The 27,707-nt window shown below is 37.3% G+C and overlaps 1 protein-coding gene across 1 annotated transcript in view; it reads right to left on the reverse strand.

Annotated features, from left to right (window-relative positions):
- The window catches only part of LOC150081996 (lysosome membrane protein 2-like), a 302,034-nt gene that overhangs the window by 75,853 nt on the left and 198,474 nt on the right, over positions 1-27,707 (reverse strand). Inside the window, exons 9-10 of the mRNA XM_090380393.1 lie at positions 13,596-13,711; positions 2,896-2,969 (exon numbers count right to left, since the gene is read on the reverse strand). Of these exons, the coding sequence (XP_090236519.1) occupies positions 2,896-2,969; positions 13,596-13,711 (190 nt within the window). The remainder of the gene's footprint in view (positions 1-2,895; positions 2,970-13,595; positions 13,712-27,707) is intronic.

Here is a 27,707-nt window from a genome sequence, read left to right on the forward strand (position 1 = left end):
CTGATTAAGGATGCTCCCATAATTATGGCTAAGAATTTGCTTACTTCCATTGCTGCCTCCTTCAATATAACTGGATATATTCCATCTGTCCCAGGTGCCTTTATGTTTTTAACTTTCTGCTCCACTTTGCTCTCAGTTATTACAAAATCACTTAGCTCTCTATTAGTTTGATAAACTTCTAGCATTCCCCTCCTTGAATAACTCCTCATTTGTGAATGAGGATGCAAAATACTCATTTAATTTGTTAGCCACCTGAGCAGGATCATCAACAGTTGAGCCATCGATATCCAGTGGATCAAACTGATTCATCCCCTTCCTTCTAGAGTTTACATAGGTAAAGAACTCTTTGCTGTTTTTCTTTGCATCCTTTGCCAACGATTTCTCATAATCTTCCTTTGCTTGCCTAACCTCCTTTGTCACTTGGTTACAGACCAGCTTATGTCTATCATAGGTGTCTTTGTCACCTGTTAATTTATATGCATCCCATCCATTTTTTTTCTCTGCCACATGTCTAATTAGTTCATCTTGACATCCATTTAGGCCTAAATCTTGAACAATATTTCTTAGTCGGTAGGAAAAGCCTAGTAACTTCCAAGATTAATTCTTTGAATACTTCCCATTTTGAATTTGCTGTTTGTAACATCATCAGTTGGTCCCACTGTATAGAATTTAAATACAGTCTCAGACCTCTATAGTCCCCTTTATGAAAACAAAAACCCTTCCCTTTACCCTTGATGGTAGTTAACTCTGAGTAAATCCCAATTCAACACACTGTGATAACTGCCACCTAGTGGTTCCTCTATCTGCAGATTCTTAATGCATGAAGAATCACTACTAATAATCAGATCAAGAGTAGTACTCCCTCTAGTTGCCTCCCAAACATGCTGATGTAGAAAACAATCATCCAATAAATCCAACAAAATCCTTGCTAGTGTGCGAATGACCAACCCACAAATTCCAGTCAATATCTGGGAAATTAAAATCCCCCATTATAAGACTCTCTGATTTACTGGCCCACTATTTCCCTATACAGTTTTTTTTTTATTATACTCATCAGAATCATTAGGCCTATAACACACTCCTCCTCTCAATTTTGATCTCCCAATGCTTATGTCACACCAAACTGACTCGACACTGCACTGTCCAGCGATGTCGACTGGCTTCACTTCCTTGGATTTTATGTATTTCTTAACTAATAGCATAACCCCCCCCCCTTTCTATCCTTTCTGTAGACATTGTACTCCACAAATTCCAGTTCTGCATTCCTTATATCTGTGTGACACCACATCTCTGATATCCCAACAATATCAGCCTTTGATGTTTTGGTCAACACCTCAAATTCATCAAATTTATTTACCAACACTCCCAGCATTGGTGTACACACAAGTATACATACACCTGTTCCTATTCTTAGCTATGCTAACACAACCCATGTATTTACTTGTACCATAGTGACTCCCAACAGTCTCTGAAATCCCCTGCAAGCTGCTGCTCATTCCAATAGAAGCAGTGCAAGAATCATTTTCACCTCTGCCAGCGGCTACAGTTAATGTGTTAGTCCGTGTATCCCCCCAATCTAACAGTTTTCCGACCCACCTAGCACTGCCTCTGTAGCATCAGCTAATATTCTTGCACCCTTTCTATTTAAGTGTATCCCATCCCTGTAGAACCAGTCTCTCCTGTTAACAAGCACAGACCAGGCTGAGAAAAATTGTAACCCTTGAGCCTTGCATAATCTCTCCAGGGCCTAATTGATTGACAAAGCTCTCATCATATATTTCCTCCCATCGTGTCTGGGCAGAAATGCACACACCTTCAAATTCAATCTTAATTCACGGCTTTTTTTCAACGGTGACCTGTACTTGTTTAGTAATTCCGCCGATCTCCTACTCTTAATATCATTAGTGCCAACATGTACAACAATATCACCTTTTGAAAGCCACTGCACATGGAAGCCACTGCACATGCTTCACCTATTGGGCACTAGTCAGACACTTCAATTTCAGACAGCTAGACAGTAATTATTGGAGATACCATCTTTCATAAAGCCAATGCATTTCAATAATTGTATATATAATTATGCTTAACATGGTCATCAAAGTCAGATTTACACATAAGCTGAACAAGCTACAGCTTAGTACCTCACATTACAGTGGGCCTTGCTCCATCTTAAAAAATCTTTTTTTTTTTTTTATATTGTCACAGGTAAGAGAGGCCTCGTACATGTTATAGCTTAGGGCCACAGCGTTTAAATCTGGCCTTGATGATCATGCATATTTCCGATTTGCACATTAACTAACAGATTTCTGGAATTCAGACAGACAGACAGACAGACAGAGAGAGCATATTTAGAGATTGGAATATTGCACAGATATTTCCAAAGTAACAATGATATAAACAGGACATGTTAAAAAGTAAGGACGGTTAACACAGACAATTCTGAAATTCAGAAGTGGTTTGGCCTAACAAATCTAATATATGCATAGTAAGAAGAGAAACAGCCAAGATTCTGCACAGCTCAGAGGAAGAACAACTAAGGAAAGCTCAACATTGAAATCCAGATGTCTGAGGTCAAGTGGAACACATCACCATACTTGATAGTTCGCGGTCGGTGTGAGCATTTAGAAAGTTTCCAGATTAGTAGGTTTATGGTATCAATAATGCCTGACCACACCATGTGAGGTTTGAACAGTGGCAGAGATGAGTTATTGACAAATCCTCATAGTTATAAATCCACAGCTCAGACTGATAAGATAAGATATTGCCATCAAATAAATTTACAGCTACTGACAGTTTCAGCTGTGTGGAGTGAGTAGACAAAAAACAACATCACTGAAGTCATGCTGGACACTTGTGACCCCCCCCCCTTATAAACAAATTAAAAATATTACTCACTCTATATCAATATACTTTTTCAAGTGTATGTTTATTTGAAGCATTCGAGAAGCTCTCAGCACAGCTCCAGTTGTCTGGAAAAATAAAGTAAAATTTATTATTAATCAACACTAAAGCTATATACTGATATTTTACAAATTTCTTGAGTAACTGATATGCTTCACTTACTGAACTGTTAATATAACAAAAATTATGAAATCAACAACAAAATCTTTATACTTCTACAGTATGCACTGTTACAAGAATTAAGTGTAAGTGAATGGTTTAATAGTAAAAAAAAAAAAAAAAACACACATCTCTGAAGTTTTTCTGCATCACCTGATAGTACAACCACTGCTAACGTCAAAATCAACTTTTTTTTTTTATGGTTCCAATATGCACCTTTGTAATCTAGTTTCCTGCATATTTCATCTATGCATAGGTCTCTGAAATTTCAACATTTCAGAAATATTTCTCCAATATAGAAATGGTGTTGGATACCTAATATTGCATAGGGTTAGTCTTAGGCTCACTGTAGGGGATTCCAGGATACACTGAGCAACCACCACTGAAATATGTTTATCCTCAATAATACTGCTGGGCCTTTATGGAAGAAGAGCATAGACTAATAAAATGGTCTTGGAATTGTTAACTGTAGCATGAATATCAAAATTATGAAACCCTTCCACAGATCTAGCTCACAATTGCACAATTGTGGTGCATCCATCTAAATGTTAGATTGGACTGAAATTGGAGGAAATGGCAGACCAAGGAAGGCAAGTCTTCCAAACATTCAATAGTGCATTGCTCTTTTGAAAAATGCAAGTACAGTAGAACATCAGTTATTCGGCAGTCAGTTGTCTGGAATAATTTGAAAGGCTGATTTTTTTTTTTTTTTTTTTTAAGTAATGGTGGTATTTGAAATGAATGTTTATTATGTTATGCAAGCATTTCTATCTATTTTTTTACTTCTTATATCTGGTGAAACGTTGGATTAGAAAACCATGAGTGGGAGTTTAGTCATTCACTTCCATGAACTCAATTTTCCATGGCTTATTTTGTTCTCTTCATTTCATATTATGTTTAGTTTAACTCCAGACTGGGTAAGAATAATATCAACCTGAAACTGTGCAATTTATTATTTTTCTCAGTTTTTTTTTTTGGTAAAATGTCAACAAAAAGAAACAGCACTGAAATGGGCAGAAAACCAGGAAGAATGCAATTAATCAAATTGATATTAAGGAAGATTTTTCAGCAAAAAAAAAAAAAAAAAAAAAAAAAAAAAAACACGTTCAAACATTATTTTAAAAATTACTTAATTTTTTTCTACATAAAATTTGCAGTAAAATACCCATACAAATATACATATGTAAATGTGCGAATTTTTATGTATAAGTTATTTTTTTAATTTAAAAAATTCATTTTTTTCAAGATATTTAAAGTCTTTATCTTTTACCTTAGTACATTATAACAGAATTTATTTAATCTTGCCTTACATTCGATTATCCAGAAAATGTGGCTATCCAGAAAAGATCTGACAATTATTCCAGAAAACTGATTTTGTACTTTATTTGTAGGATATAACAGGAACATTGATGGGTACTCTCAATTCACAACAATACAGTATAGCCCTCAATTTTATGGACTAATAGAGATATCCATTGTTGCCAAATGAAATCATATCAAAGCTTTCAAGACCATTTTATTACTGACAATTTACAATAATAAGATGGTCTTGGAATTGTTAATGATTGAAAATTTAAACACATGAATGTATTAGAAACACAGAAATAAAGTTAAATAATAAAAAACTAGTGGCTCTACCCTCAGCTCGATTTGCTCACCAACCCCTGCACACAATTTTCTATGTAAAATGTAGAGGTATGGTGGAGTAAGTCATCTTTTCTACATAAGACACCTGTCAAAATGCACTAATCAATATCTAATTAGGAAATGACCTATGTAATTATTTACCTGTGCATTTGTAGTGACAATTGCCCCACAGACTTGTACCACATGACCCGGATCCCTCTTCTCCCATTGGCCACCCCCACTATGCGGCATTCTGAAGGTCAAATAACTATCACTATGTAATTATTTACCTGCGTTTACATAGGTCAATTAGGAAAAACCTTCTGTTTCAGGTTCCATAATGCATGAGGAATATTGTTGCACCCAAAAGAGCATGACTAATATATTTACAAACTATACAAATATTTAAAATATTTACAAAATACTGAACTATTTACAAATATACAAATGTTATGGAGGCAATTATCTTTCAATGCATCCCACATACGCACTACATTGTCAACAGCAAGCGTGATTCTGCCCAGTAACCCATTTGTGTACAGTACCCTAAGAGAGAGAAATAGGAGGAAGTCACCAAAAAAAAAAAAAAAAGAAATGACATCCAACTCAGGACCCTGAGTGTGCCAAGCCCATACTCACCAAATGTGAGTGCCTGGGGTAATATCTAACACAACCAGAAAAAAAAAAAAAAAACTCATTTGCATAATTACTGTTACAGGTACAATTTGGCCTCAGTTGCACTTTTGCCAGAAAACCCCCAAAAAATTATCTTACTGTGCATAAGCAATTCTGCATCAACTGTTCACTAAATGCATTTAACCCTCTAGTGGAAACTAATATTTCATAAGTTTAGCAAATAAAGAATTAAAATATATATTTAAATACATTTAGCATGATTTTACTATTACAAGGAAGGCCCATGGTGTCCTATCAATGATTTATCGAACAAATGCTAGTAGAGATAAGGATGTCATAATCCCATTACGGCTCCAGCAAATAGAAGTTTTTCTCAAATTTTTACCATTTTATTAACTAAATTGGCATATTAATTTATTTTCTAGAAGTAGCTTATATTCCTAGTTACAATACTTTGTTTATTTTGAACTTAGAGATTTTGTGGGTTATTACTTAGTATCGGTAAAACGTACCATTTGAAACTTGCCGGCATTGTGTACTATCTCGAACTTAATAGCGTAAAGCATAACGTAAAACTAGATAGCATAATACATAGCACTGTAGTAGGAATCTGTTAGCTTAGTATAGTATAGGCAATTAATCAATTAAATTTATAAATCCTTTTAATTTTTACTGTTAACTAAATTATATTTAAACGGAAATTATGGCCCAGACTTAGAGCAGCAAAGCAACTTGCACAAAGTAGTGAAAGTGCTGTGGTTCATGGGAGAACTTTAGGGGACAATTCTCCAACACATCACAGTATAAAAAAAAATGTGCAAAATGCAATGAGTTTGCGGATCTCTCTCTCTCTCTCTCTCTCTCTCTCTCTCTCTCTCTCTCTCTCTCGAACAAGACATGATCTAGCCATGGAGGATGTCTTTGTGTGTGCTAGGTGCAGAGAATGTGAAGAAATTAGGCACCAACTCAGTGTTCTGATGGAGGTATATGAGAGATTGAAGAGTCAGGTGGATGCCATTGAAGGAATTAAAATGGAGGACCATCAAGTTCTCAGCTGCCCAACTCTATGCCAGAGCACATTCTTATGCACCAGGCAACACAACAGCAACCTTCAGGGCAGAATGCACTAGTCCCACAGGAGCTAGTTATTGTTGGTGACTCAATTGTCAGAGAAATATATTGTGCAAAAAGGACAGGTAGTAGTAGTAGTAGTGGCACATGATGCAAGAAAGCAAGTGTAGGAGCTTATGCAGCATCAGCCAAAAAAAAAAAAATATCACACCATTCCCTCCAAATGCCTGTCCAGTTCCTCCTTAAATTTATTTAACCTATCAACTTCCACAACGACAGATGGAAGTTTGTTCCAGCAATTAACCACCCGGTGGCTAAAGGCAAATTTCCGCACATCTATTCTACATCTGTCCTTTCTTAATTTGAACTTATGTCCCCGTAGGTTCGTAATCTGAACAAGTGGAAGGATCCCATCAGAATTCAGCGTGCTCAACCCATTCAAGGCCTTATAGACCTCAATCAGATCACCGTGCAGGTGCCTAGTCTCCAGCCACTGCAATTTGCAGAACTTAAGCCTCTCTTGGTAAGAGGATCCCTTCATTCCCCTCACCAATCGTGTTGCTCTTCTCTGTAAACGCTCAAGCAAATCTACATCCTTCCTAAAATGAGGCCTCCAGACCTGTACACAGTACTCAAGGTGTGGCCTGACCATTGCCTTATACAGAGGGACAATCACCTCCTTTTCCCTGCTAGCAAAATTCCTATATATTATTGACAAAACCCCATGACCTGCCCTAGCAGCCTGTCTGCATTGCTCAGAAAACTTCATATCTGACTGCACAATTACTCCCAGGTCTTTTTCATTTTCTACCACCTTAAGTGTAGTACCACACAGTTGGTACGTTTCTCTGGGGTTACTTCTACCCATATGCAGTACTTTGCATTTGTCAAGGTTAAACTTCAGTTGCCACTTCTTGGCCCATCTGCCCAAATTATCTAGATCCTGTTGCAGTAGCACACTGCCATTACTGTCATTAACAACCCTGCCAACCTTTGTGTCATCTGCAAACTTCGACATTAAGCCTGATATACCTTCATCAATATCATTGATAAATACACAAAACAACAGTGGACCCAACACCGAACCCTGTGGGACTCCACTAATAACATTAGTCCACGAAGAGCAGCACCCATTGATTACCACCCTCTGTCTTCTCCCACTTAACCATCCTTTTATCCATTGTAGCAACTTACCCTTAATACCATTCTGCTCCAATTTGTACAGTAGTCTTCCATGCGAAACAGTGTCAAAAGCTTTCCTGAAATCCAAGTATATGATATCAAAATTATTTTTTGCATCCAGTTCCTTTGTGACCACATCATAATAACCAATCAAATTTGTCAGACAAGACTTTCCCTTAACAAACCCATGCTGTGTCTGAATTATTGCTGCAGTCTTGTCTAGATGATCCTGCAATGCATCTTTAACCAGTGACTCCATTATTTTACCCGGAACAGAAGTTAAACTAACTGGTCTGTAATTACTCATGTCACCCTTCGATCCACCTATGTGAATTTGGGATACATTTGCACATCTCCAGTCCGTGGGAACCTCCCTTGAGTCCAATGATGCTCTCATAATTATGGCTAAGGGTTTGCTTAGTTGCTTTGCCGCCTCCTTTAAAATAACTGGATAGATCCCATCCACCCCAGGTGCCTTTCTTATGTTTAACTTCAACAATTTCTCCTCCACTTTGCTCTCAGTTATTACAAAATCATTAAGCACCCTGCTACAATTTGATAACCTTCTTCCATTTTCAAACTGTAATAATTCCTCACGTGTGAATGTAGATGCAAAATACTCATTCAGTTTGTTTGCTATCTGAGCAGGATCATCAACAGTCGAACCATCAATGTCAAGTGGACCAATCATATTCATCCCCTTCCTTTTAGAGTTTATATAAGTAAAGAAATCCTTGCTGTTTTTCTTAGCATCTTTTGCCAAAGATTTCTCGTAATCCGCCTTCGCCTGCCGAACCTCCTTTGTGACCTGATTACAGACTAGCTTATATCTGCCACAGGCTTCTGCGTCACCTGATAATTTATATGCATCCCATGCATTTTTCTTCTCTGTCACGAGTCTCATTAGTTCATTTGATAACCATTTAGGCCTAAACCTTGAACAATATTTCTTAATCGGTATATAAAGTCTAGTAGCTTCCACGATTAATTCCTTGAATGCTTCCCACTTAGAATTTACTGTTTGTAACATCGTCAGTTGATCCCACTGTACAGAATTTAAGAACTGTCTGAGACCACTGTACTCCCCTTTACGGAAGCAAAAACCCTTTCCTTTACCCCTGACGGTAGTTACCTCTTTGAGTAAATCCCACTTCAGCACACTGTGATCACTGCCACCTAGTGGTTCCTTTATCTGCAAATTCTTAATACACGAATGATCACTGCTGATAACCAGATCAAGAGTATTACTTTCTCTGGTTGCCTCTCGAACATGCTGCTGCAGAAAACAATCATCCAATAAATCCACAAAAGTCTGACTAGTGTGTGAGTGACCAACCCACAAGTTCCAGTCAATATCTGGGAAGTTAAAATCCCCCATTATAAGACATTCTGATTTACTGGCCCACTATTTCTCTGTACAATTGTTCATTGTACTCATTCAAGTCAGTTGCGATAAGACCAGAGTATGTCTGCCAGGGGCTAAAGTTAATGATGTTGTAGAGCAGATATCTTTTAAGGGCACAAAAAGTGATATCATTGTACACATTGGCACTAATGACATTAAGTGTAGGAGATCTGCAGATTTATTAAGCAAGTACAGGTCAATACTGAAAAAAGTCACGAGTCATGGTTAAATTTGAAAGTGTCTGCAATCCTGCCCAGACACGATGGAGGGAGTATATGATGAGAGTCTTGTCAATCAATTCGGCCCTGGAGAGATTGTGTGCAGGGCTCATGGTCTGTGCTTGTTAACAGGAGAGATTGCTTTTACAGGGATGGGATAAACTTAACTAGAAAGGGTGGAAGAATATTTGCTGATGCGATTGAGGCAATGTTAGGTGGGTTGGAAAACTGCTAGCCTGGGGGGGGGGGATTCACAGACTAATAGGCTAACAGTAGTCGCAGGCAGAGGTGGAAATGATTCTTGCACTGCTTCTATTGGAATCAGCAGCAGCCCAGAAAGCCAGTTGATGGGAATTTCAGGAACTGTTGGGGGCATGAAAAAAGTAAATACATGGGCTGTGTTAGAGTAACTAAGAGTAAGAACAGATGCATGTATACTTGCATGTACACCAATGCTAGGAGTATAGTGAACAAATTTGATAAATTTGAAGTGCTGGTCAAGACATTAAAGGCAGATATTGTTGGGATATCAGAGACATGGTGCCACTCAGATATAAAGGATGCAGAATTGGAATTTCAGGAGTACAATGTGTACAGACAGGATAGGAAGGGAGGAGGGGTTATGCTGTTACTTAAAAAACACAAAATCTAAGGAAGAACATCCAGTTGACATAGATGGACAGTGCAATGTTGAGTCAGTTTGGTGTGACATAAGCATTGGGAAAGCAAAAATTAGGATAGAAGTTTGTTATAGGCCTAATGACTCTGATGAGTACAATGAACAATTATACAGAAAAGTAGGGTGGGCCAATAATCAGTGTCTTATAATGAGGGATTTTAACTTCCCAGATACATTTTTTTTTTTTTTTTTTTTTCCTTTTTTTGCTTATGCTGTATAAGCTTGCTTTCTTGCATCAAGTGCCTCTACTAATGCTAATGAGGCTATTGTTAGACCACACTTGGAATACTGTGTTCAAGTATGGAGACCGCACCTAAAAAAAAAAGACATTGTGCTTCTTGAAAGGATCCAAAGACAGGTAACTCGCCTAGCGAGATCAGAAAAATGACATCCATATGAGGAAAGACTTCAAATGTGTGGGTTGCTGAGCATGGAAAATAAGTACCTTAGAGGAGACTTGAATGAGATATTTAAAGCTCTGATAGGAATAAGCAAAATGAATGAGGATGAAATTTACATAGGTATAAGTGATTCTAGAACAAGGGGCCATAATTTCAAGTTATGGGGGGAGGATGTTTAGACTGGATTGCAAGTTTTATTTTAGCCAGCAAGTTATAAACTACTGGAATAAGTTACCTACATGGGGGGGTAGAGGCTGACAGTTTGGGGAAATTCAAAAGTTAGCTGGATAATACCTGGACCTACAGGAGGAGAGAAAAATGCATAGGAGAGAATTTTTAAAATTTTTCTTCTAATTATTTTATTTTTTTATATTTTTGGCTGGTGCAGCATAAACCATAGGCTTCCTTGCACCATGTGGCCATTGCTAATACTATTCCCCAGTATGGCCCTCAGTTTTAATTAGCATCATTGATCATTTTTAATGGGAGAAATGTAGCTGTAAAGAATTCTGCGGAAAACCATGCTTATGCCCCGCCCCTCCAAAAGGCAACACACAACATACTACAATGTACTTGTGGACCTAATTTTTTTTTTTTGATATGCCTACTAGGTTAAAATTCAATCAAGGATAGCATTTATCTTACCGCAGCTACTATGGATGCTTTCCTGGGTCACAGCTATCAAACCACATTTATCCAGAAAGCAAATATTTTACATAAAACACATTGTTGACAGAATGTGCCCTTTTGAGATTAACTGTAGAGAGTTTGAAAATACAGCAATACCTCGCTTAGCACGGCTTCAAACAGCATGGATTTCACTATGACACGGTTTTCAATTAAGTTTAAGTCTGCGACAAGGCTTTTGGTATTGGGTTCCATAATAGTCGTAAAGTTTGTTTTATGACTATAATGTTCCATTGCCCCAAAAACTCCTGTTTGTTTATATTTTTGTATCTTAACTTATAATAAATTTATTAGTTTTCAGAGGAAGCAATCAACTTTATGACTAAGTTTAAGTCAAAATTTTTCAGTAATAGCCTAGACACGTACTTCACATATATGCTGCATTGTTGTAGCCTAGGTATGCATACAAGAAAATATGCTGCGGTGCCAACTCTATTGTCTTAAATGCACATGTTCCAATAGCTCTCCTCAAGCAGTCAGCAGCAAGTGTTCAGTGTTCCATCCTGACAAGACAAGATAATACCTTTTCATTTCACAATTTAAATACGAAACAATGAGTCAAAAAAAAAAGGAAAAGTAATAAAAGTGGTGGAGCTACTAAACATAAATGGCTTACATTAGGGAAAAACCTTATTATAAAGTGCCACGAAGATGGTGCATCGTATGCTAAAATCGCGCATGAAAATGGAATGAATGAAGCATCAGTGCGATGATTATTCGAAAGAAGGATCAGTATAAAGAGCATGGAATTTCTACAGCATCTTACATGATGAAAGTGATAACTAAGCAAAGAAGTTCGCTATTGATTAATATGGAACGTCTTTTATTGATATGGATAGAAGATTGTAATTAAAAGAGAATTCCTTTGAGTCAAAACATTATTCAAGCCAAAGCCATGAGCCTTTACAACACGCTGAAGGAAAAAGAAGAAAATGAAGAGGAGGAGACTAAAGAAATATTTACAGCCAGTCATGGTTGGTTTTTTCGATTTAAAAACGTGTTGGGCTTCACAATGTTTGTATCTCAGGTGAAAGTGCAAATGCAAATAAAGATGCTGCTGCAAGATTTCCCAATGAATTGAAAGACATTGAGGAAGGTGGCTCAACAAGGACAAACAAATTTTCAATGCCAACGAAACTGGACTGTTCTGGAAAATAATGCCCTTACAAACTTTGTTAGCTGAAAATGAAAAGGCCTAACCTGGATATAAAACATCAAAAGATTGTTTAACACTTTTATTGGGTGGAAACTCATCTGGGGATTTTAAATTGAAGCCTCTACTCGTGTTCAGAGCAGAAAACCCAAGAGCTCTAAAGGGCTGCGTAAAAAGCACATTGCCCGTAATTTGGCGATCCAATAAGAAAGCATGGATTACAAGAGAACTGTTTTCAGAATGGTTCGCAAATTATTTTTGTTCAACGGCTGGACATTACTGCAAAGATGAAGGGATGGAGTTCAAAATTTTGTTGCTTTTAGACAATGCACCAGGCCATCCACCTGAAATTTCTGATTTCAATGAAAATATAAAAATATGCTTTCTTCCACCTAACACAATGTCTCTCTTACAACCCATGGATCAAGGTGTAATTGCTACATTCAAGGTGTATTATATGTGGTGAACTTTTTCCCAAGCAAATGAAGCTTCAACATGAGTGGGATCATCTTCTTTACAAACATTTTGGAAAATGTTATAACATCAGGAATGCGATTGAAAATATATCTGCATCTTGGCTAGAAATCACAGCCAACAACATGCATTGTGTTTGGCAGCATGTTTTGCTCCATTTGGCAAATGATTTCACTGGCTTTGAATCGCAAGTTCAGATAAATTCTGAAGACATTGTGAAGATCGGAAAAGACTTTGGGTTCAAAACTTTGGACACTGCCAATGTACATAACTGCATTGACTCACATGCAAATGACTTAGATGATGCAATTCTCACTGAAATTGATGAGCAAACTGCATATGAAGAAGAGGAAAACAATTCTGAAGTGGCATCAAAAGAATTTAACAGACGAATTGGAGAAAGTTTTTCGGGGAGTTGACATGGTCTGCCAGGCGATTATGAATGGAGATCCGAATGTTGAACGTAGCATCAAGCAAATTTTACAAGATGGGATTCAATGCTACAAAGACCTGTACGCCGAGAAAAAGAAGAGAAGACTTCATTACTGAAATACCTAAATAAACAATAAAGCTTTTTTCTCATCTATCATGATGTTACCTTTTCATTAATAAAATTTTTGCAATATTCTTTTATTTCAAATCCTTTTAATTGGCTATCAAATGTAAATTGTTTATAGATTTATTATAATTTGTTTATAGACTGTCTCTCTGGTACGCATTCAATTAAAACCCATTATAATTATACCTCAATCAGCTCGATTTCACATAACAGTTTCGTTACCAATTATCAGTGCTATGCGGGATATTGCTGTATACAAATTTTGCCATTAGTGGTCAGTAATCTTCCATTACAGAAGAGCACAACTGACTTTAGAAAACAGTAGATATACTTAAAACCAATCTTGTAAATTGTATGAGTATAACTTTGACAAGAGTGTATGAATAGATATTAAAATCAGGTTGAACAAAATCAAAATATTAAAAAGAGCAAAAATATTCTCACTGGTTCAATATCAGCATATGTCTTGTGCAGTTTTTCATCTGCAATCAATCCAACTGCATCACCTAGGGATGGGTCTCCCTGATAGAAATGAGGTAGTGCCACTATAACAGGTGACCCTGAAGTAAAATATTTCATGTATTAAATACAAATGTAAGCTTAAATAAAGGAAAATGTAGTTAATGTGGTATTGAAAAATATTACATATTTTGAACTTCAATGATAGCTTACATTTAAGCTATTAAATTTTATATATATTATATTACATTTAAGCTATCATTGAAATGATAACAGTAACATGCTTTATGATATTGATTTTTAATCTGGAAATTTGAAATTCAAACAATATAATTTCTGATAAGTTAAAACAATCAGAAATTATCATTATAAGTTAAGAGGACACTGACTCTATACAAGTTCCAGCTGAATTACTAGCTCCAAAAAAAAAAAAAAAGCATATGTGTTTTGCCATTTTATTTACTGTCATATTATATCGTACATTATAAGTACCTTTATAGTTCTAGTTACGCTTGTTATTTTTATTTTAAATTTAGACAGATTTTGTAGATTATTAGTCAATATAAGTAAAACCGATGTTTTGTTCGAATCTTGCCACTATTGTAATAGTATAGAGTGAGTGGTACGGAATTCAAATTTTTAATTGTGGTAAATAGGTAGCTGTAACATAAAACTATATAGCCTAATACGTATCACTGCATTTAGTATTAATAATTAAATTTATTAATCTTTTTAATTTTCAGTGTTAATCAATAGTATTCAATATCATGCCCCAGACTAGAACAGTAAACCAACAGGCACAAACAACAGACACCAACAGGAGTGCTATAACTTGGAAAAAAAAAATGGAGGGCAGTGATTCTCCAACTGATCACAGCCTAAAAAAATGAGAAACGTGTGAAATGTTTGCACAACTTTCTGGAACAAGACCTGATCTAACCAAGGAAGATGTTTTTGTGTGATAGGTGCAGAAAATGTCAAGAAATTAGGCACCACCTCAGCGTTCCGAAGGGCACTTATGAGAGTCTGAAGAGTCCGGTAGATGCCCATGAAGGTATTAAAATGGAGGACCCCTCAAGCTCTCAAGCTGCCCAACTCAACACCAGAGCTCACTCTTGTGCATCAGAAAACACAGTAGCAATGACCAAGGTAGAGTGCACTGGTCCTACAGGAGTTAGTTATTGTCAGTGACTGTTGTCAGGGAGACAGGTAATATATTGTGTAAAAGGTGGAATAGGACCAGGGTATGTCTGCCAGGGGTAAAAGTTGATGTAGAGCAAATCTCTTTTAAGGACACAAAGGGTGATATTGTTGTAAAAGTTAGCACTAATGACATTAAGAGTAGGAGATCTGGAGATTTACTTCAGAAGTACAGGTCCATGTTGAAAAAAAAAAAAAAAAAAGTCCTGAGTTAGGATTAAATTTTGAAAGTGTCTATAATTCCGCCCACACACACAATAGAATGCAGTAACACGATGAGAACTTTATGAATCAATTCAGCACATGAGATTGTGCAAGGCTCATGGAGTAGAATTTTTCTCATCAGTCTGTGCTTGTTAACAGGAGAGACTGCTTCTACAGGAATGGGATTAACTTAAATAGATGGGGTGCAAGAGTTTGCTGATGCTTCTGTGACAGTGTTAGGTAGCTCAGAAAACTGCTAGCTTGAGGGGGGAATCACAGACTAAAATATTAACAGTAGCCACAGGCAGAGGTGAAAGTGATTCTTGCACTGCTTCTATTAGAATGAGCAGTGGCCTCTAGGGTGGTGGGTGGACTGGGGGGATTTCAGGGACTGATGGATGTCATGAAACAAATAAATACATGGGCTGTGTTTGGGTAACTAAGAATAAGAATAGGTGCATGTTTACTTGAAGATACACCAATGCTAAAAGTATAGTAAATAAATTTAATGAATTTGAAGTGCTGGTCAAGACATCAAAGGCAGATATTGTTGGGATATCAGAGACATGATGTCAGATATAAGCAGTGCATAATTGGAATTTGGGGAGTACAATGTGTACAGAAAGAACAGACAGATTACAAAGGGAGGAAGGGTTATGCTGTTAATTAAGAAAAACAAAATCTAAGGAAGTGGCATCCAGTTGACAAAAATGAACATTGCAATGTTGAGTCAGTTTGGTGTGACATAAGAAGTGGGAAAGCAAAAATGAGTAGGAGTGTGTTATAAGCCTAATGAGTAGATCTGTACAGAGAAAATCAATCATACAATAAATCAGATTGTATTATAATGGGTGATTTTAACTTGCCAGATATTGATTAAAACTTGTAGTTGGTTACTCACACACTAGCAAGACTTTTGTGGATTTATTGGATGATTGTTTTCTGCAGGAGTATGTTCAAGAGGCAACCAGAGAGGGTAATACTCTTGATCTAGTTATCAGCAGTGATTATTCGTGCATTAAGAAACTGCAGATAAAGGAACCATTAGGTGGCAGTGATCAGTGTACTGATGTGTGATTTACTTAAAGATATAGTTACCATCAGGGGTAAATGGATGGGTTTTTGCTTTTGTAAAGGTGACTACAGTGGTCTCAGACAGTTTTTAAATTCTATACAGTGGGAACAATTGATGATGTTACCAACAGCAAATTCTTAATGGGAAGCATTCAAGGAATTAATCTTGAAAGCTACTAGGCTTTTTATACTCATTAAGAAATATTGTTCAACATTTAGTCCTAAATGGAGGTCAGATGAACTAATGAGACTCGTGGCAGAGAAGAAAAATGTACGGGATGCATATAAATTACCAAGCAACACAGAAGCCTAGGGCAGATAATAAGCTAGTCTGTAATCAAGTCAAAGGAGATTAGGCAATCAAAGGCAGATTACGACAAATCTTTGGCAAAGGATGCTAAGAAAAACAGCAAAGAGTTCTTTAGTTATATAAACTCCAGAAGGGGATGAATCAGATTGGTCCAATTGATATTGATGGTTCAACTGTTGATGATCCTGCTCAGATAGCTGACAAACTGAATGAGTATTTTGCATCAACATTCACACATGAGGAATTCTTTAGGGAAGTGAAGGACAGAAGCGTATTAAACTAACAGGGAGCTCTGTAATTTTGGAATAACAGAGCAAAGGGGAGGAGAAATTGTTGAAGTTAAACAGAGGAAAGGCACCTAGGGTGGATGGGATCTATTTAGTTATATTAAAGGAGGTGGCAAAAGAAGTAAGCAAGCCCTTAGCCATAATTATGAGAACATCCTTGGCCTCAGGATCAGTCCCCATGGAATGGAGATATGCAAATGTAAACCCCAATTCACAAAGGGGGATCAAGAGGTGACAAGTAATTACAGACCTGTTAGTTTAACTTCCATTCTGGGGAAAATAATGGCGTCACTGGATTAAGAAGTATTGTTAGGATCATCTAGACAAGATGGCAGTAATAATTCAGACCCAGCATGGGTCTATTAAGGGGAAGTCTTGTCTGACTAATTTGATTTGGATACTATGTGGTTACAAAGGAACTGGATGCAAAAAATAATTCTGATATATACATGTATTTGGATTTCAGATAAGCTTTTGATACTGTTGCACATGGAAGACTATGCACAAATTGGAGCAGTATGGTTTTAAGGGTAAGTTGCTACAATAGATAAAAGTGGTTGACTGGGAGACGACAGAGTGGTAATTAATGGATGCTGCTCTTTGTGGACTGATGTTATTAGTGTGTTTCTCCAGGTTTCGGTGCTAGGCCCATTGTTTTGTGTATTTATCGATGAAGGTATATCAGGCTTAATGTCTAAGTCTGCAGATGATACAAAGGTTGGCAGGGTTGTTAATGACAGTAAAGACAGTATGCTATTGCAACAGGATCTAGAAAAGTTAGGCAGATGGGCTGAGAAGTTACAACTGAAATTTAACATTGACAAATGAAAAGTACTGCATATTGGGTAGCAGGAATCCAAGAGAAACATACCAACTGTGTGGTAAAACACTTTGGGTGGTAGAAAATGAAAGAGACCTGGAAGTAATTGTGTAGTCAGATATGAAGTTTTCTGAGCAATGCAGTCAGGCTGCCAGAGCAGGTCATGGGGTATTGTCAATGACATACAGGAATTTTCCTAGTACGGAAAAGGAGGTGATTATTCCTTTGTACAAGGGGCAATGGTCAGGCCATGCCTTGAGTACAGGTCTGGAGGCCTTATTTTAGGAAGGATTTAGAATTGCTTGAGCGTGTGCCGAGAAGGGAACAAGATTGGTGATAGGAACAAAGGAGTCCTCTTACCAATAAAGGACTAAGTTCTGTGAATTGCAGCGGCTGGAGTTCACCTGCAAGGTGATCTGATTGAGGTATATACCTCAATCAGAGGTATACACCTCAATCAGGCCTTGAATGGGTTGCGTATGCTGAATTCTGATGGGATTCTTCTGCATGCTCAGATTACAAACCTGAAGGGACAAATTCAAATTGAGGAAAGAGAGTTGCAGAATAGATGTGCAGAAATATGCCTTTAGCCAGCAAGTAGTTCATTGCTGGAACAAACTTCCATCTGTCATTGTGGAAGTTGATAGCTTAAATAAATTCAAGGAGGAACTGGACAAACTTTTAGAGGGAATGGATGTGTGGAATTTATTTTCATTTTTTTTGGCTGATGCTACATAAGCTCATACCGTTGCTTTCTTCCTTCACATGCCTCTATTACTATTTAACTTTATTAATAATGTCCACAGTCCTGTTAATGGAACAAATGTTGGGTTGTTTTACATTACTGACAAAACAATTCAGTCATAATACAACATTATGGAGCGACTTTAACTAGACCAGTTAGCTTAACTACAGTTGGGTGCAATTTATGAAAGGCAACTGTGAATGTGTTTTGATAGACAGAATTTACAGTATTTTCTACACACAAATATCTGACTGAGTATAAACAAGTGAATAAGATCAAGCAGATAAGTTGATATGATTCCTAAGGTGGAATAAGCAAGAGGCTACTAAAAGAAGTGGCAAAGGATTAAAATGCCTCTTGAAACATTAAAGCCACTCCCCAACTTACGTAAGAGTTGCATTCCGCGGAACCCTACGTAAGTCGAAATTTCCCTAAATGCTTATGGAGCACTCAAACTATGCATGCCGAATTTGATTGAAGCAAAAAAGAAATGTTCGACAAACATGTAAATAGAATTATTTATTCAATTTTTATCTCATGCCCAGGAAAAATTGCAAAAGTGTACAAAATTACAAAAATTTCAAAATTATAAAAAAAAGAGAGGAGACAGGCATAACGTCCGTAAGTTTTACCTTTCGAGCATCATTGCCAGAATTAACTCTCCAGCTGATAAGAACGCCACTGCGGAAATGGAGGGCTGTGAAGATTTAAAAGGGGTTTTTTCCAACACATCACAAAATTTCTCTGCAGCTGCAGAATCTGCACTGGAGACTTCACTGCATACTTTGATGTTTTGGAAACCAGCACAATGCTTGAACCGTTTAAACCACTCATTGCTTGCCACAAACTTGGCTTGGGGTTCACCATACTTATCCTTAATATCTTCATAAATACTTCTTGCTTTTGCTTGAATGGCCATTGGACTCAGGGGCTCTTGCTTTTCATTTTCCATCCATATTATTAATAGCTTTTCCATCTTCGATATAGCATCTGAATGCTGTTTTGTGATCACTGTTGATCTTAAATGCGTTTATCCTTTAACATGTTCTTTTATATGCACAGTGTCCTTTAAAATAGTATTCACTGTTGAAGCAGCAAGACCTAATTCTGTGCAATAGATGACAAATTTTGTCCTGCTTCGTACTTCTTAATTAATCTTCATTTCTAAATCAATTTTTGTTTCGTTTCCTAGCACTGCCAGCACTTGCACTTTCCGTTGGTCCCTTTCCCTTCACCATTGAAATAAGTAAATAGGAATGAAGAGAAGATTCTGAAAATTTATTTATGTTTTTTATATGATTGAAGGGGAACTCATTTCACCATAGTACCATAACATAAAAACCCACAGAATTTCAGTTATTGGTATTATCATAAATGCAATAAGATTGAGTTTACTACTCATTTATAATAAACTGCACTAACAGAAAAACACAATAAACTGGAAAGTGTAAATTGTTTTATGGTACTGACCCCCAGAAATGTGTTTTAGAAAAATATCACAAAGGCATTCAAAAATTGATTCCTATAACGGAACATACGATAATGTGAAAGTGTAGTGCAATTTCCATTATAAAAATGGTCTTTTAGAGAGATAAATAGCTTAGTTATATAGTGAAAATTAACTTCTGAGGTTTTGGTGTGAATTACCAAAAAAAAGTGTTTTGGGTTCACATGATATTTTCACAATACCTCCATTTATTCCTATGGGATGCAAAATACATTTCCACGTTTTTTTTTTTTTTTTGTTTTTTTTTAAGTTTGCCCTGGCTGGCAAAAGCTTACGTAAAGTCAAATTTCTGTAAGTCGAATATTACATAAGCTGGGAAGTGCTTGTATATGCATTTGTTTATTCGAATTCTAATTACCAAACACTCAATATAGCCTTAAACTTAAGGCTTCAATTAGTAATTGCATCTCTTCCTCAAGCCAAACATTATCCTGTAATGTGTTACACTGTGTTAGCTTTACTGTATGACAATTTAATGAGTCCTGTCTGAGTAGGACTCATTAAATTGTTCAAGTTAACAACTATTTCATTTAAAAGTACATTTAATGGTAACCACATTAAGATATTTTTTATCAACTCAATCTTGCTGCAATGTACCCCCCCCAACTAAGCCTTGCTGCAATGTTTAAGATGCCTGTTATAGTGATCTGACACTAATTTTCTATCATATAATCATGAAGACAAAAAGAAATAACAAAATAAAATCACACAAAAGCCTGACATGATTCATGAGATAGATAAGCAGAAAAGGCTAATAGAAGTTTTGCAAATGAATTCAAGGTACCTCCTAAACCATTCTACGTATATTGACCATTCAGAACTTCATCATGACATCATCAGAGAAGGAATTAGCCATGGTTCTCATGTAATTAGAAAATCATCTGCCAATGGAACTTTGTACCATTTGTCCGAATTTCACTGTTACTAAAGTTCACTAAAATTTCACTGTTACTGTTAACTAAACCGGCCTCCATAGCACAGTGGCTACGGAGGCCGGTTTAGTAACAGTAAAGGAGTGGGAGTGCAGTAGCACACACTCTGAGTAGACCCGGGGTCAAGCCCCTCACTGCTAAATACGGTTGATCTGCCAACCCACACTGGACCAGCGTGGCAGATTATGGTCCATTTCCCTCAACATGAATTGTTGAGGAGGCTTCCATCCTGCAGTGGGTTGATAAGGGCTGCAGTTTACTTTTTTTTTTTTACCATTTGTTCGAATTTCACTGTTACTAATCTTGGCTAGCAAGTCTTATCAACTAGACTTCATATAATAAAGACAGAAATAAAATACTTTTATTTAAAGACACTTCTTTACATCAATTTCAATCTGTTGTTGTGAAAGTGGATAGTTTAAATAAATTCAAAGAAGAACTAGAGAAGTTCTTGGGTAGTGATAAACAGGTGAATGGGTAGTTTTTATATTTTGGTTGAGTGATGCTCTAAGCATACTTGCTTGCATTTGTCACTACTAATACTAATGCTAATTTTTCTAAAAGTCACATAAAATTAAGGAAACTTACAAAAATACAAATCTAAAATAGTTACTTGTATTTTCTCAAATACCACACAGCACTGAATAAACTACTGTTTAAGGTGGGGGGGGGGGGAGAATAAGAATTTATTTTCTACTAGCATCTAGTGATTACAATAATAGAGTTTGGTTGGGGTTTTTTTTTTTTGTCTTTTTATGGTGCAAAAATGTCTATGGTTAAAATCACCGTGTGACAGTTAAACTTCAAAAAGATCAAGATTTTGGTAACCTAGGAAAAGGTTACCTCGTCAAAAAATTATACATCTACATCAATAAATAAAATTCAGTATAGCAGTAAAAACAAGTTTTCTATATTATATAAGCATATACATGTTAATAGCTTGTAAAAAATTAAAAACTGCTGACACATGGTCACTGCCAGATAAAATCTGACTGAGTGTATAAAGCTCAGTCAGATGGTTAAAAGTGATAAAACATATATTTCTAAAATTGGCACATTTGATTAAAATATACTTAAGGGATCACATTGCTCACACATAGGAGGGTCTTCGGCAGAAAGCAATGTATCAGATGACTATGTCCTACACAGAGCTGAGCAAGAACAACTTCCTCTTTACAAACCTGCACCAGGTTTGATTACCAGCTTAATATGATATGGTTTGTTTTTACCTGTCCATGTCACAAATATATCTTATTACAAATAATTTACCTGCAGTCTGTATATGGGACTGACAGGACATGATTATTCGTCAGTGCTGCTGATTTGGCTCAGTATCGGCCAAATCATTTCCAATAATGCCAATGTGGCTAGGAATCCACCTTCATAGAGACCATATCATCTGCTGAACCCTGGACAGGGTTGGGCGAGTGGTATATCTCATCACTGACAGATGCCTGTAGTGCACTCAAGGATCAATATATATATATATATAAAAAAAATAAACTGATGGTGTTGTCAGGTTCTTACATGATCCAAAGCTAACTCTATAGTATGTAGCTCTGTAGTGTATATGCTGCATTTAAGGGGAATCTGCTCAGACAGAGCATGTCCAGAAGAGACAGCAGCAGATGCCACACGATTCTGACCTCTAGTCATCAGTGTCAACTGGCAAGAAGTAAGAATGTTCAGCTCAGTGTTCTGAATAGAGCTGAAGGTAGACTGAAGACAGAGTATCATGCTTCATTCACTTCTTAAGGAAGAAGTCACATACTGGTATTTGAGCATGCCAGGGTGGAAGGGGCTGCTTTGGAAATAATGTAAGCTTGTCTTTTTTATGTGAACCCCCAAACACGAGAGGTATTAGAACCTATAGTACATAGTACTGTGCTTGGGTTGGAGGTTGAGAAGATATTTGTTGACATTGGACTTGAACTTCTGTAGACTAATTTTTTTGAGGAAATACGTATGAAGGAAGGTTGTTCCAGAAAACGGCAGTTGAATGAATAAATGTGGAAGAAGAAAAGTTGGTTCTGTGGGTTTGAAGTTGGACAGTAAATGGATGTTGGCGGCACGTGTTCGGACTGTTTTGAAAGAGAGAGAGAATTATAGAAGCCAATTCAGAAGAACAGTGCCCATGGAAGTATCTGTAGAAGAGGCATGCAGCAGAAATAGTACATCAATGAGAAAGCAAGTGGAGAGACTCGGTTAGAGATGAATCATTAATTAACCTAACTGCCCTCTTCTGAATGGAATCAAGAAGCCTGAGAGAGGTTTTGGGGACACCACCCCAGATGTGGGAACAATATTCCATGGCAGGGCAGATTTGCGATTTATACAGAGTGAGCAGCTGTTTGGAAGAAAAGTAAAGCCGAGAGCGAAAGAGAAAACCAAGTTTTTTAGATGCAGAGGAAGCAATATTTGTAATGTGCTTGTGCCAAGAGAGATTAGAAGTCAGGGTAATGCCCAAAAGAGATATATCATTTTGCCTAGAAATCAGAGTGTCACTAAAGATAAGCATAGAAGCAGAAGAATCCTTTTTGCAAGATATAAGACAAGACTGAGTTTTAGAAGGGTTGAAATCAACTAAGTTGTCTTTGCCCCACTGGAGAATTACCTGAAGATCGGCATTTAAGGAATTGGTAGCAGATTTTCGAGAAGTTGAAGCTGATTGAGCAGGACAAAGTTTTCAAAATGGAAAGTGGAATGCAATGTGCTATCATCGGCAAAACTATGGATAGGATTTCCAGTCAATGGAAGAAGTTCATTAATATACAAGAGGAAAAGAGTGGGAGAAACAACTGAACCTTGGGGGACACCGGCATTAGTGTAGAAGTTAGAAGACAGAGCCATCTACCATCACCCTCAGTGAGCAATCAGAGAGAAAACTGGATAACCAATTGCTAAAAACAGTTGGCAGACCATAAGATGGAAGCTTGTTTAGAAGACCTTTATGCCAAACACGATCAAAAGCCTTTGAGATGTCAAGAGCAACTACTTGTGTTTCACCGAACCTTTCCATTGAATTAGTCCATAAATGGGTAACATAAGCCAGAATATCACCAGTGGATCGACACTGACGGAATCCATACTGACGATCGTTGATCAGACGGAAGGTTTCTAGGTAGCTTAAGAGTTGGCGGTTAATTGATTTCTCTATTACTTTAGAAAGAGTAGAAGTAATTGCAATGCGACGATAATTGGATGGGAGGGATTTGTCACCCTTTTTAGGAACTGGCTTGATATGAGCAAATTTACAAGGAGAAGGAAAAACACCTTTGGAATAAGAAAGTGAAAAAAGCGGCAAAGAATAGGAGTAAGTTCAGGAGCACAGATTTTGAGAACAAGTGGAGAAATACCATCATTACCTGGAGCTTTCTTAGCATCAAGATTCATCAAAATCTTTCTGATATCCTTTTGATGGAAGACCACAGGAGGCATTGAATGGAGAGTGTTGGGAATGGTGGGAGGTGTTTTACCAAGATCATTAATACATGAGCTGGAAGAAAAATGGGATGTTAGTAGGTCAGCTTTATCCTTGGCTGAAGTGACAACAGAACCATCTGGTTTGGAGAGAGGTGGGCAAATGTTGCGGCCAATAGCTTTGGCAAGAGACCAGAATGCTCGGCTACCATTAGGGCAAGAAGCAAGTTTTCTACTCTTAGCCTATTCAAACTCTAGTTTGGACTGATTAATAACTGCTTTACAATTGTTGTGAGCTTTGATGTAGGCAGAAAATGAAACTGAAGAATTAAAAACAAGCCAATTACGATACGCAACGTTCTTCTCTTGGACAGCCTTAGCACATTTATTGGAAAACCAAGGTTTAGATAAAGGACGAGATTTTAAAGTGAAGTGTGGGATAAAGGATTCCATTCCTGCAAGAATAATTTCACTGACATGATCTGAGCAAACGGTTGACATCAGAAGTTTTGAAACAGTAATCCGACCAAGGAAAAGAAGTCTCGCAGGTCATCCAATTTTGCATTCTTGTAATGCCAAACAATAAGAGGTTGGTAATAGCCATGAGATAAAGGTTCCATTGGAGAAGAGACAATCACCAAGTTGTGATCTGAAGTGCCTAAAGGACCTCTCACTTCAACCATGTACTTAGAAGGGTTGTTTGTGAGAAAAAGATAAGCGTATTGGCTGTATGATTAGGATTGCCCGCTATTCTTATAGGTAAATGAACAATCTCTGCTAGGTCATTAGTAATTGCAAAAGCCTCAACATGTCGACCTGCTGGGTCGGTGTGACTAGTAAACAGAAGCTAGCTGGAGTTGTGAACATTAAAATCACCAAGGGAAATTACCTCACTGTTAGGAAAGTTGGACTGGAGAAAGTGAAGTTGCAAAGAGAGGAAGTCAAAGAGCTCCAAGTGATTAGTGAAGTTGGGAGAACGGTAGAGACAACAGAAGAATTTGACACAATGAGGTAGAGAGATTTTAAGCCAGAGAAGATCAAAGAGAGGAGATTTCAAATTGCCAAGTCTCTGACAGGAAATATGAGAACGGACATATGCACAATACCACCTTTGAGGCGAAAGGAATCATACAGCAAATAATCAGGGCATCTGAGGTGAGCAGTAGTTGAATCAACCGATAACTGAGATTCTGTCAGAAAAAGTACATGGGGTTTGGCAGACTGCAAGTGGAAATGGACATCATTGAGATTAGAATTGAGACCACGTATATTTGTGAAATGAATTAGGAAGTGCTTGGGAGGTTTAGTTCTTTTTGCAGATAAGCTTGCTCTATTAGTTTGACAATTCATGGTGTATTCAATAGTAAGAAAAAGTGGGTGGGACATGCTGTATGTAGTACTGAAATTTTTTGATATGGTGTACACGTGGTAAGAATATAACCCAGATCCTTGACATAACGTGGCCTTGACAATGCTCCCCGTATACACACTACTCTGACTCCCTCCAGTCACTATCTGGCAGAGTAGAGGTAGCAAGATTATACACTAGCTGATCCGGAAGCCTCCTAGAGAGTTACCAACAGGTTCGGTCCAGTATACTAACTAGCCGCCAACCTGCAAACGCCGTTTTAGAGCTGTACCCTCGAAATGTAAGGAATATTGGATCTCGCCACGACTTTCATCATAACCTCAAAATCATCAATCATATTGCATGATGAAAGAGATAGGGAAAGGTTGACCAGAATTTAGCTCTAGAGACTAAACATGGGTTCCACCACTTCAAGCCTCCAATAAGCAAAGTGGTGGTATTGCACCGGTTGATGAGAGTCATCTACCACCAAGTACTGCCTGGTAACATAGAGGGGCAGCGTTCCTCCATGTGGTGTGGGCGCCACACCTCGACCCCTGCTTACTTTGGTTCACACCTGGGTGGTCACCCACCACGTACTTGTGCATGGAGGTTATACCCAGGATTACTAACAGTCCCACCATCATGAAGGTGCAAGCAGAGGATTTGGCTGTCACAGACCGTCTGGACTTCGCCGAACTTGAGTGTCACCCGAATTTCAATTCCATCAGCGTTTTAGACTCCCAGGTAGCAAGTACAGCTTGTCTGGCATATCTGTGAGAATGTCTGTGACAACCTCAAGGACCATCTACTATAATGTTCAGCTCTCTACGTAGCTCTTGAATATGTATACCGAATGGACAGTTGGCACTCTGACATGTGTTATAAAGATTTTCTCATTGTGGCTCAAATACAAATATCCACATGGAGTAGTCTGGTGGGAAGTTCAGCTTAAATGCATACTGTAAATACAACTGTTTTCACTGAAGTGACAAGGATGGTTCATTTGCTTCGACATACAGACTTTGCACAGGAGATGTTCTAAACACCAGTAGTGATGTGGATAAAGCCACTGAAGGATGCATACACTTGACGCCCATAATCTAATTTTGATCACAAAGTGCATGATACAGACTGAGTAAACTCTGCACCAGTCTGCAGTCAAAAGGTGTAGAAGAGAGAGCACAAAGAAGGTTCAACCCCTCTGTATTTGGTGCATAGCTGATGGATGTAATGGAGAAATGTCAACTTTTTGTTGACATTTCTCTATAACTCATGTTGCATGACTGGGAAAAAAGGAGTAAAAAGCTTGCAAAGTAGCATTAAATAGTCGCTAAACTTTGTTTAGGCGAGAACAGTGTTTAAAGCAGAAAAGAAGCATCTTGAATATTGTGTTAGATAAACTAATGGCTCACGAGAAATAAAAATATATAGAAAGGTAGGTAAGCATAAAGAATACAGAAGAAGACACAAAGATCTTGCTCGGGCAGTTCAGGGTTGCTATTCCCATTCCTATAGTAGGACCCTGAACATACTCCAGTGTTTAAACCAGTTGTGTGGTATAGAAAATAACAAAAAAGATTAAAAAAGTTAAAAAAAAATAATAAAAATAAAATAATAATATACTCCTTAGTTAGCCCAATTGGTGGGTACAAGTGTTCTATATTTGTAAGACACCAAAGAGGCTAGGAGTATAAACTTTCATGTTACACAACTGGGAGAAAATGATGAAATAGTCAACATACCGTGCACTATTTACAGTTGGAAGTTGTTCAGTAATAATTACCTTTAATGACAAAACACAACACTTAAAACAGATCATTGTGGTACTCCCTCCTCTTGGCAAAAGGCCTGAGAGAGAGAGAGAGGGCAAATCCTACTTGACCTTGGAAAAAATGAGAAAATAAAAAAGTTCTTATTAAAAATAAGAAGGTGACCTCTAAGACCAAGGTTGTAAAGATCTTTTAAAATACCAAATCTCCAAGTTGTCATATGCTTTTTCCAGATGCATTATTTTAAGGAAAGAATCTCAAATAGATGTTTCCATTCTAATTAAGTAGTCCAAAGTGGACCTATTCTTTTGTAAGCTGAATCAGAAGAGGTCATTTGATTCAAAGTACCATAAAAGACAAAACTGACCATTCTCTTGAATAATTTACACAAGCAGATAGAGTGATAATTTGTTGAAAGTTTAGTATCCTTGCCTATCCTTGGATAAAGCCACTGAAGGATGCATACACTTGACGCCCA

Source organism: Mastigoproctus giganteus, chromosome 8 (genome assembly GCF_048544385.1).
Source record: "Mastigoproctus giganteus isolate SK-2022 chromosome 8, ASM4854438v1, whole genome shotgun sequence".
Taxonomy (NCBI): domain Eukaryota; kingdom Metazoa; phylum Arthropoda; class Arachnida; order Uropygi; family Thelyphonidae; genus Mastigoproctus; species Mastigoproctus giganteus.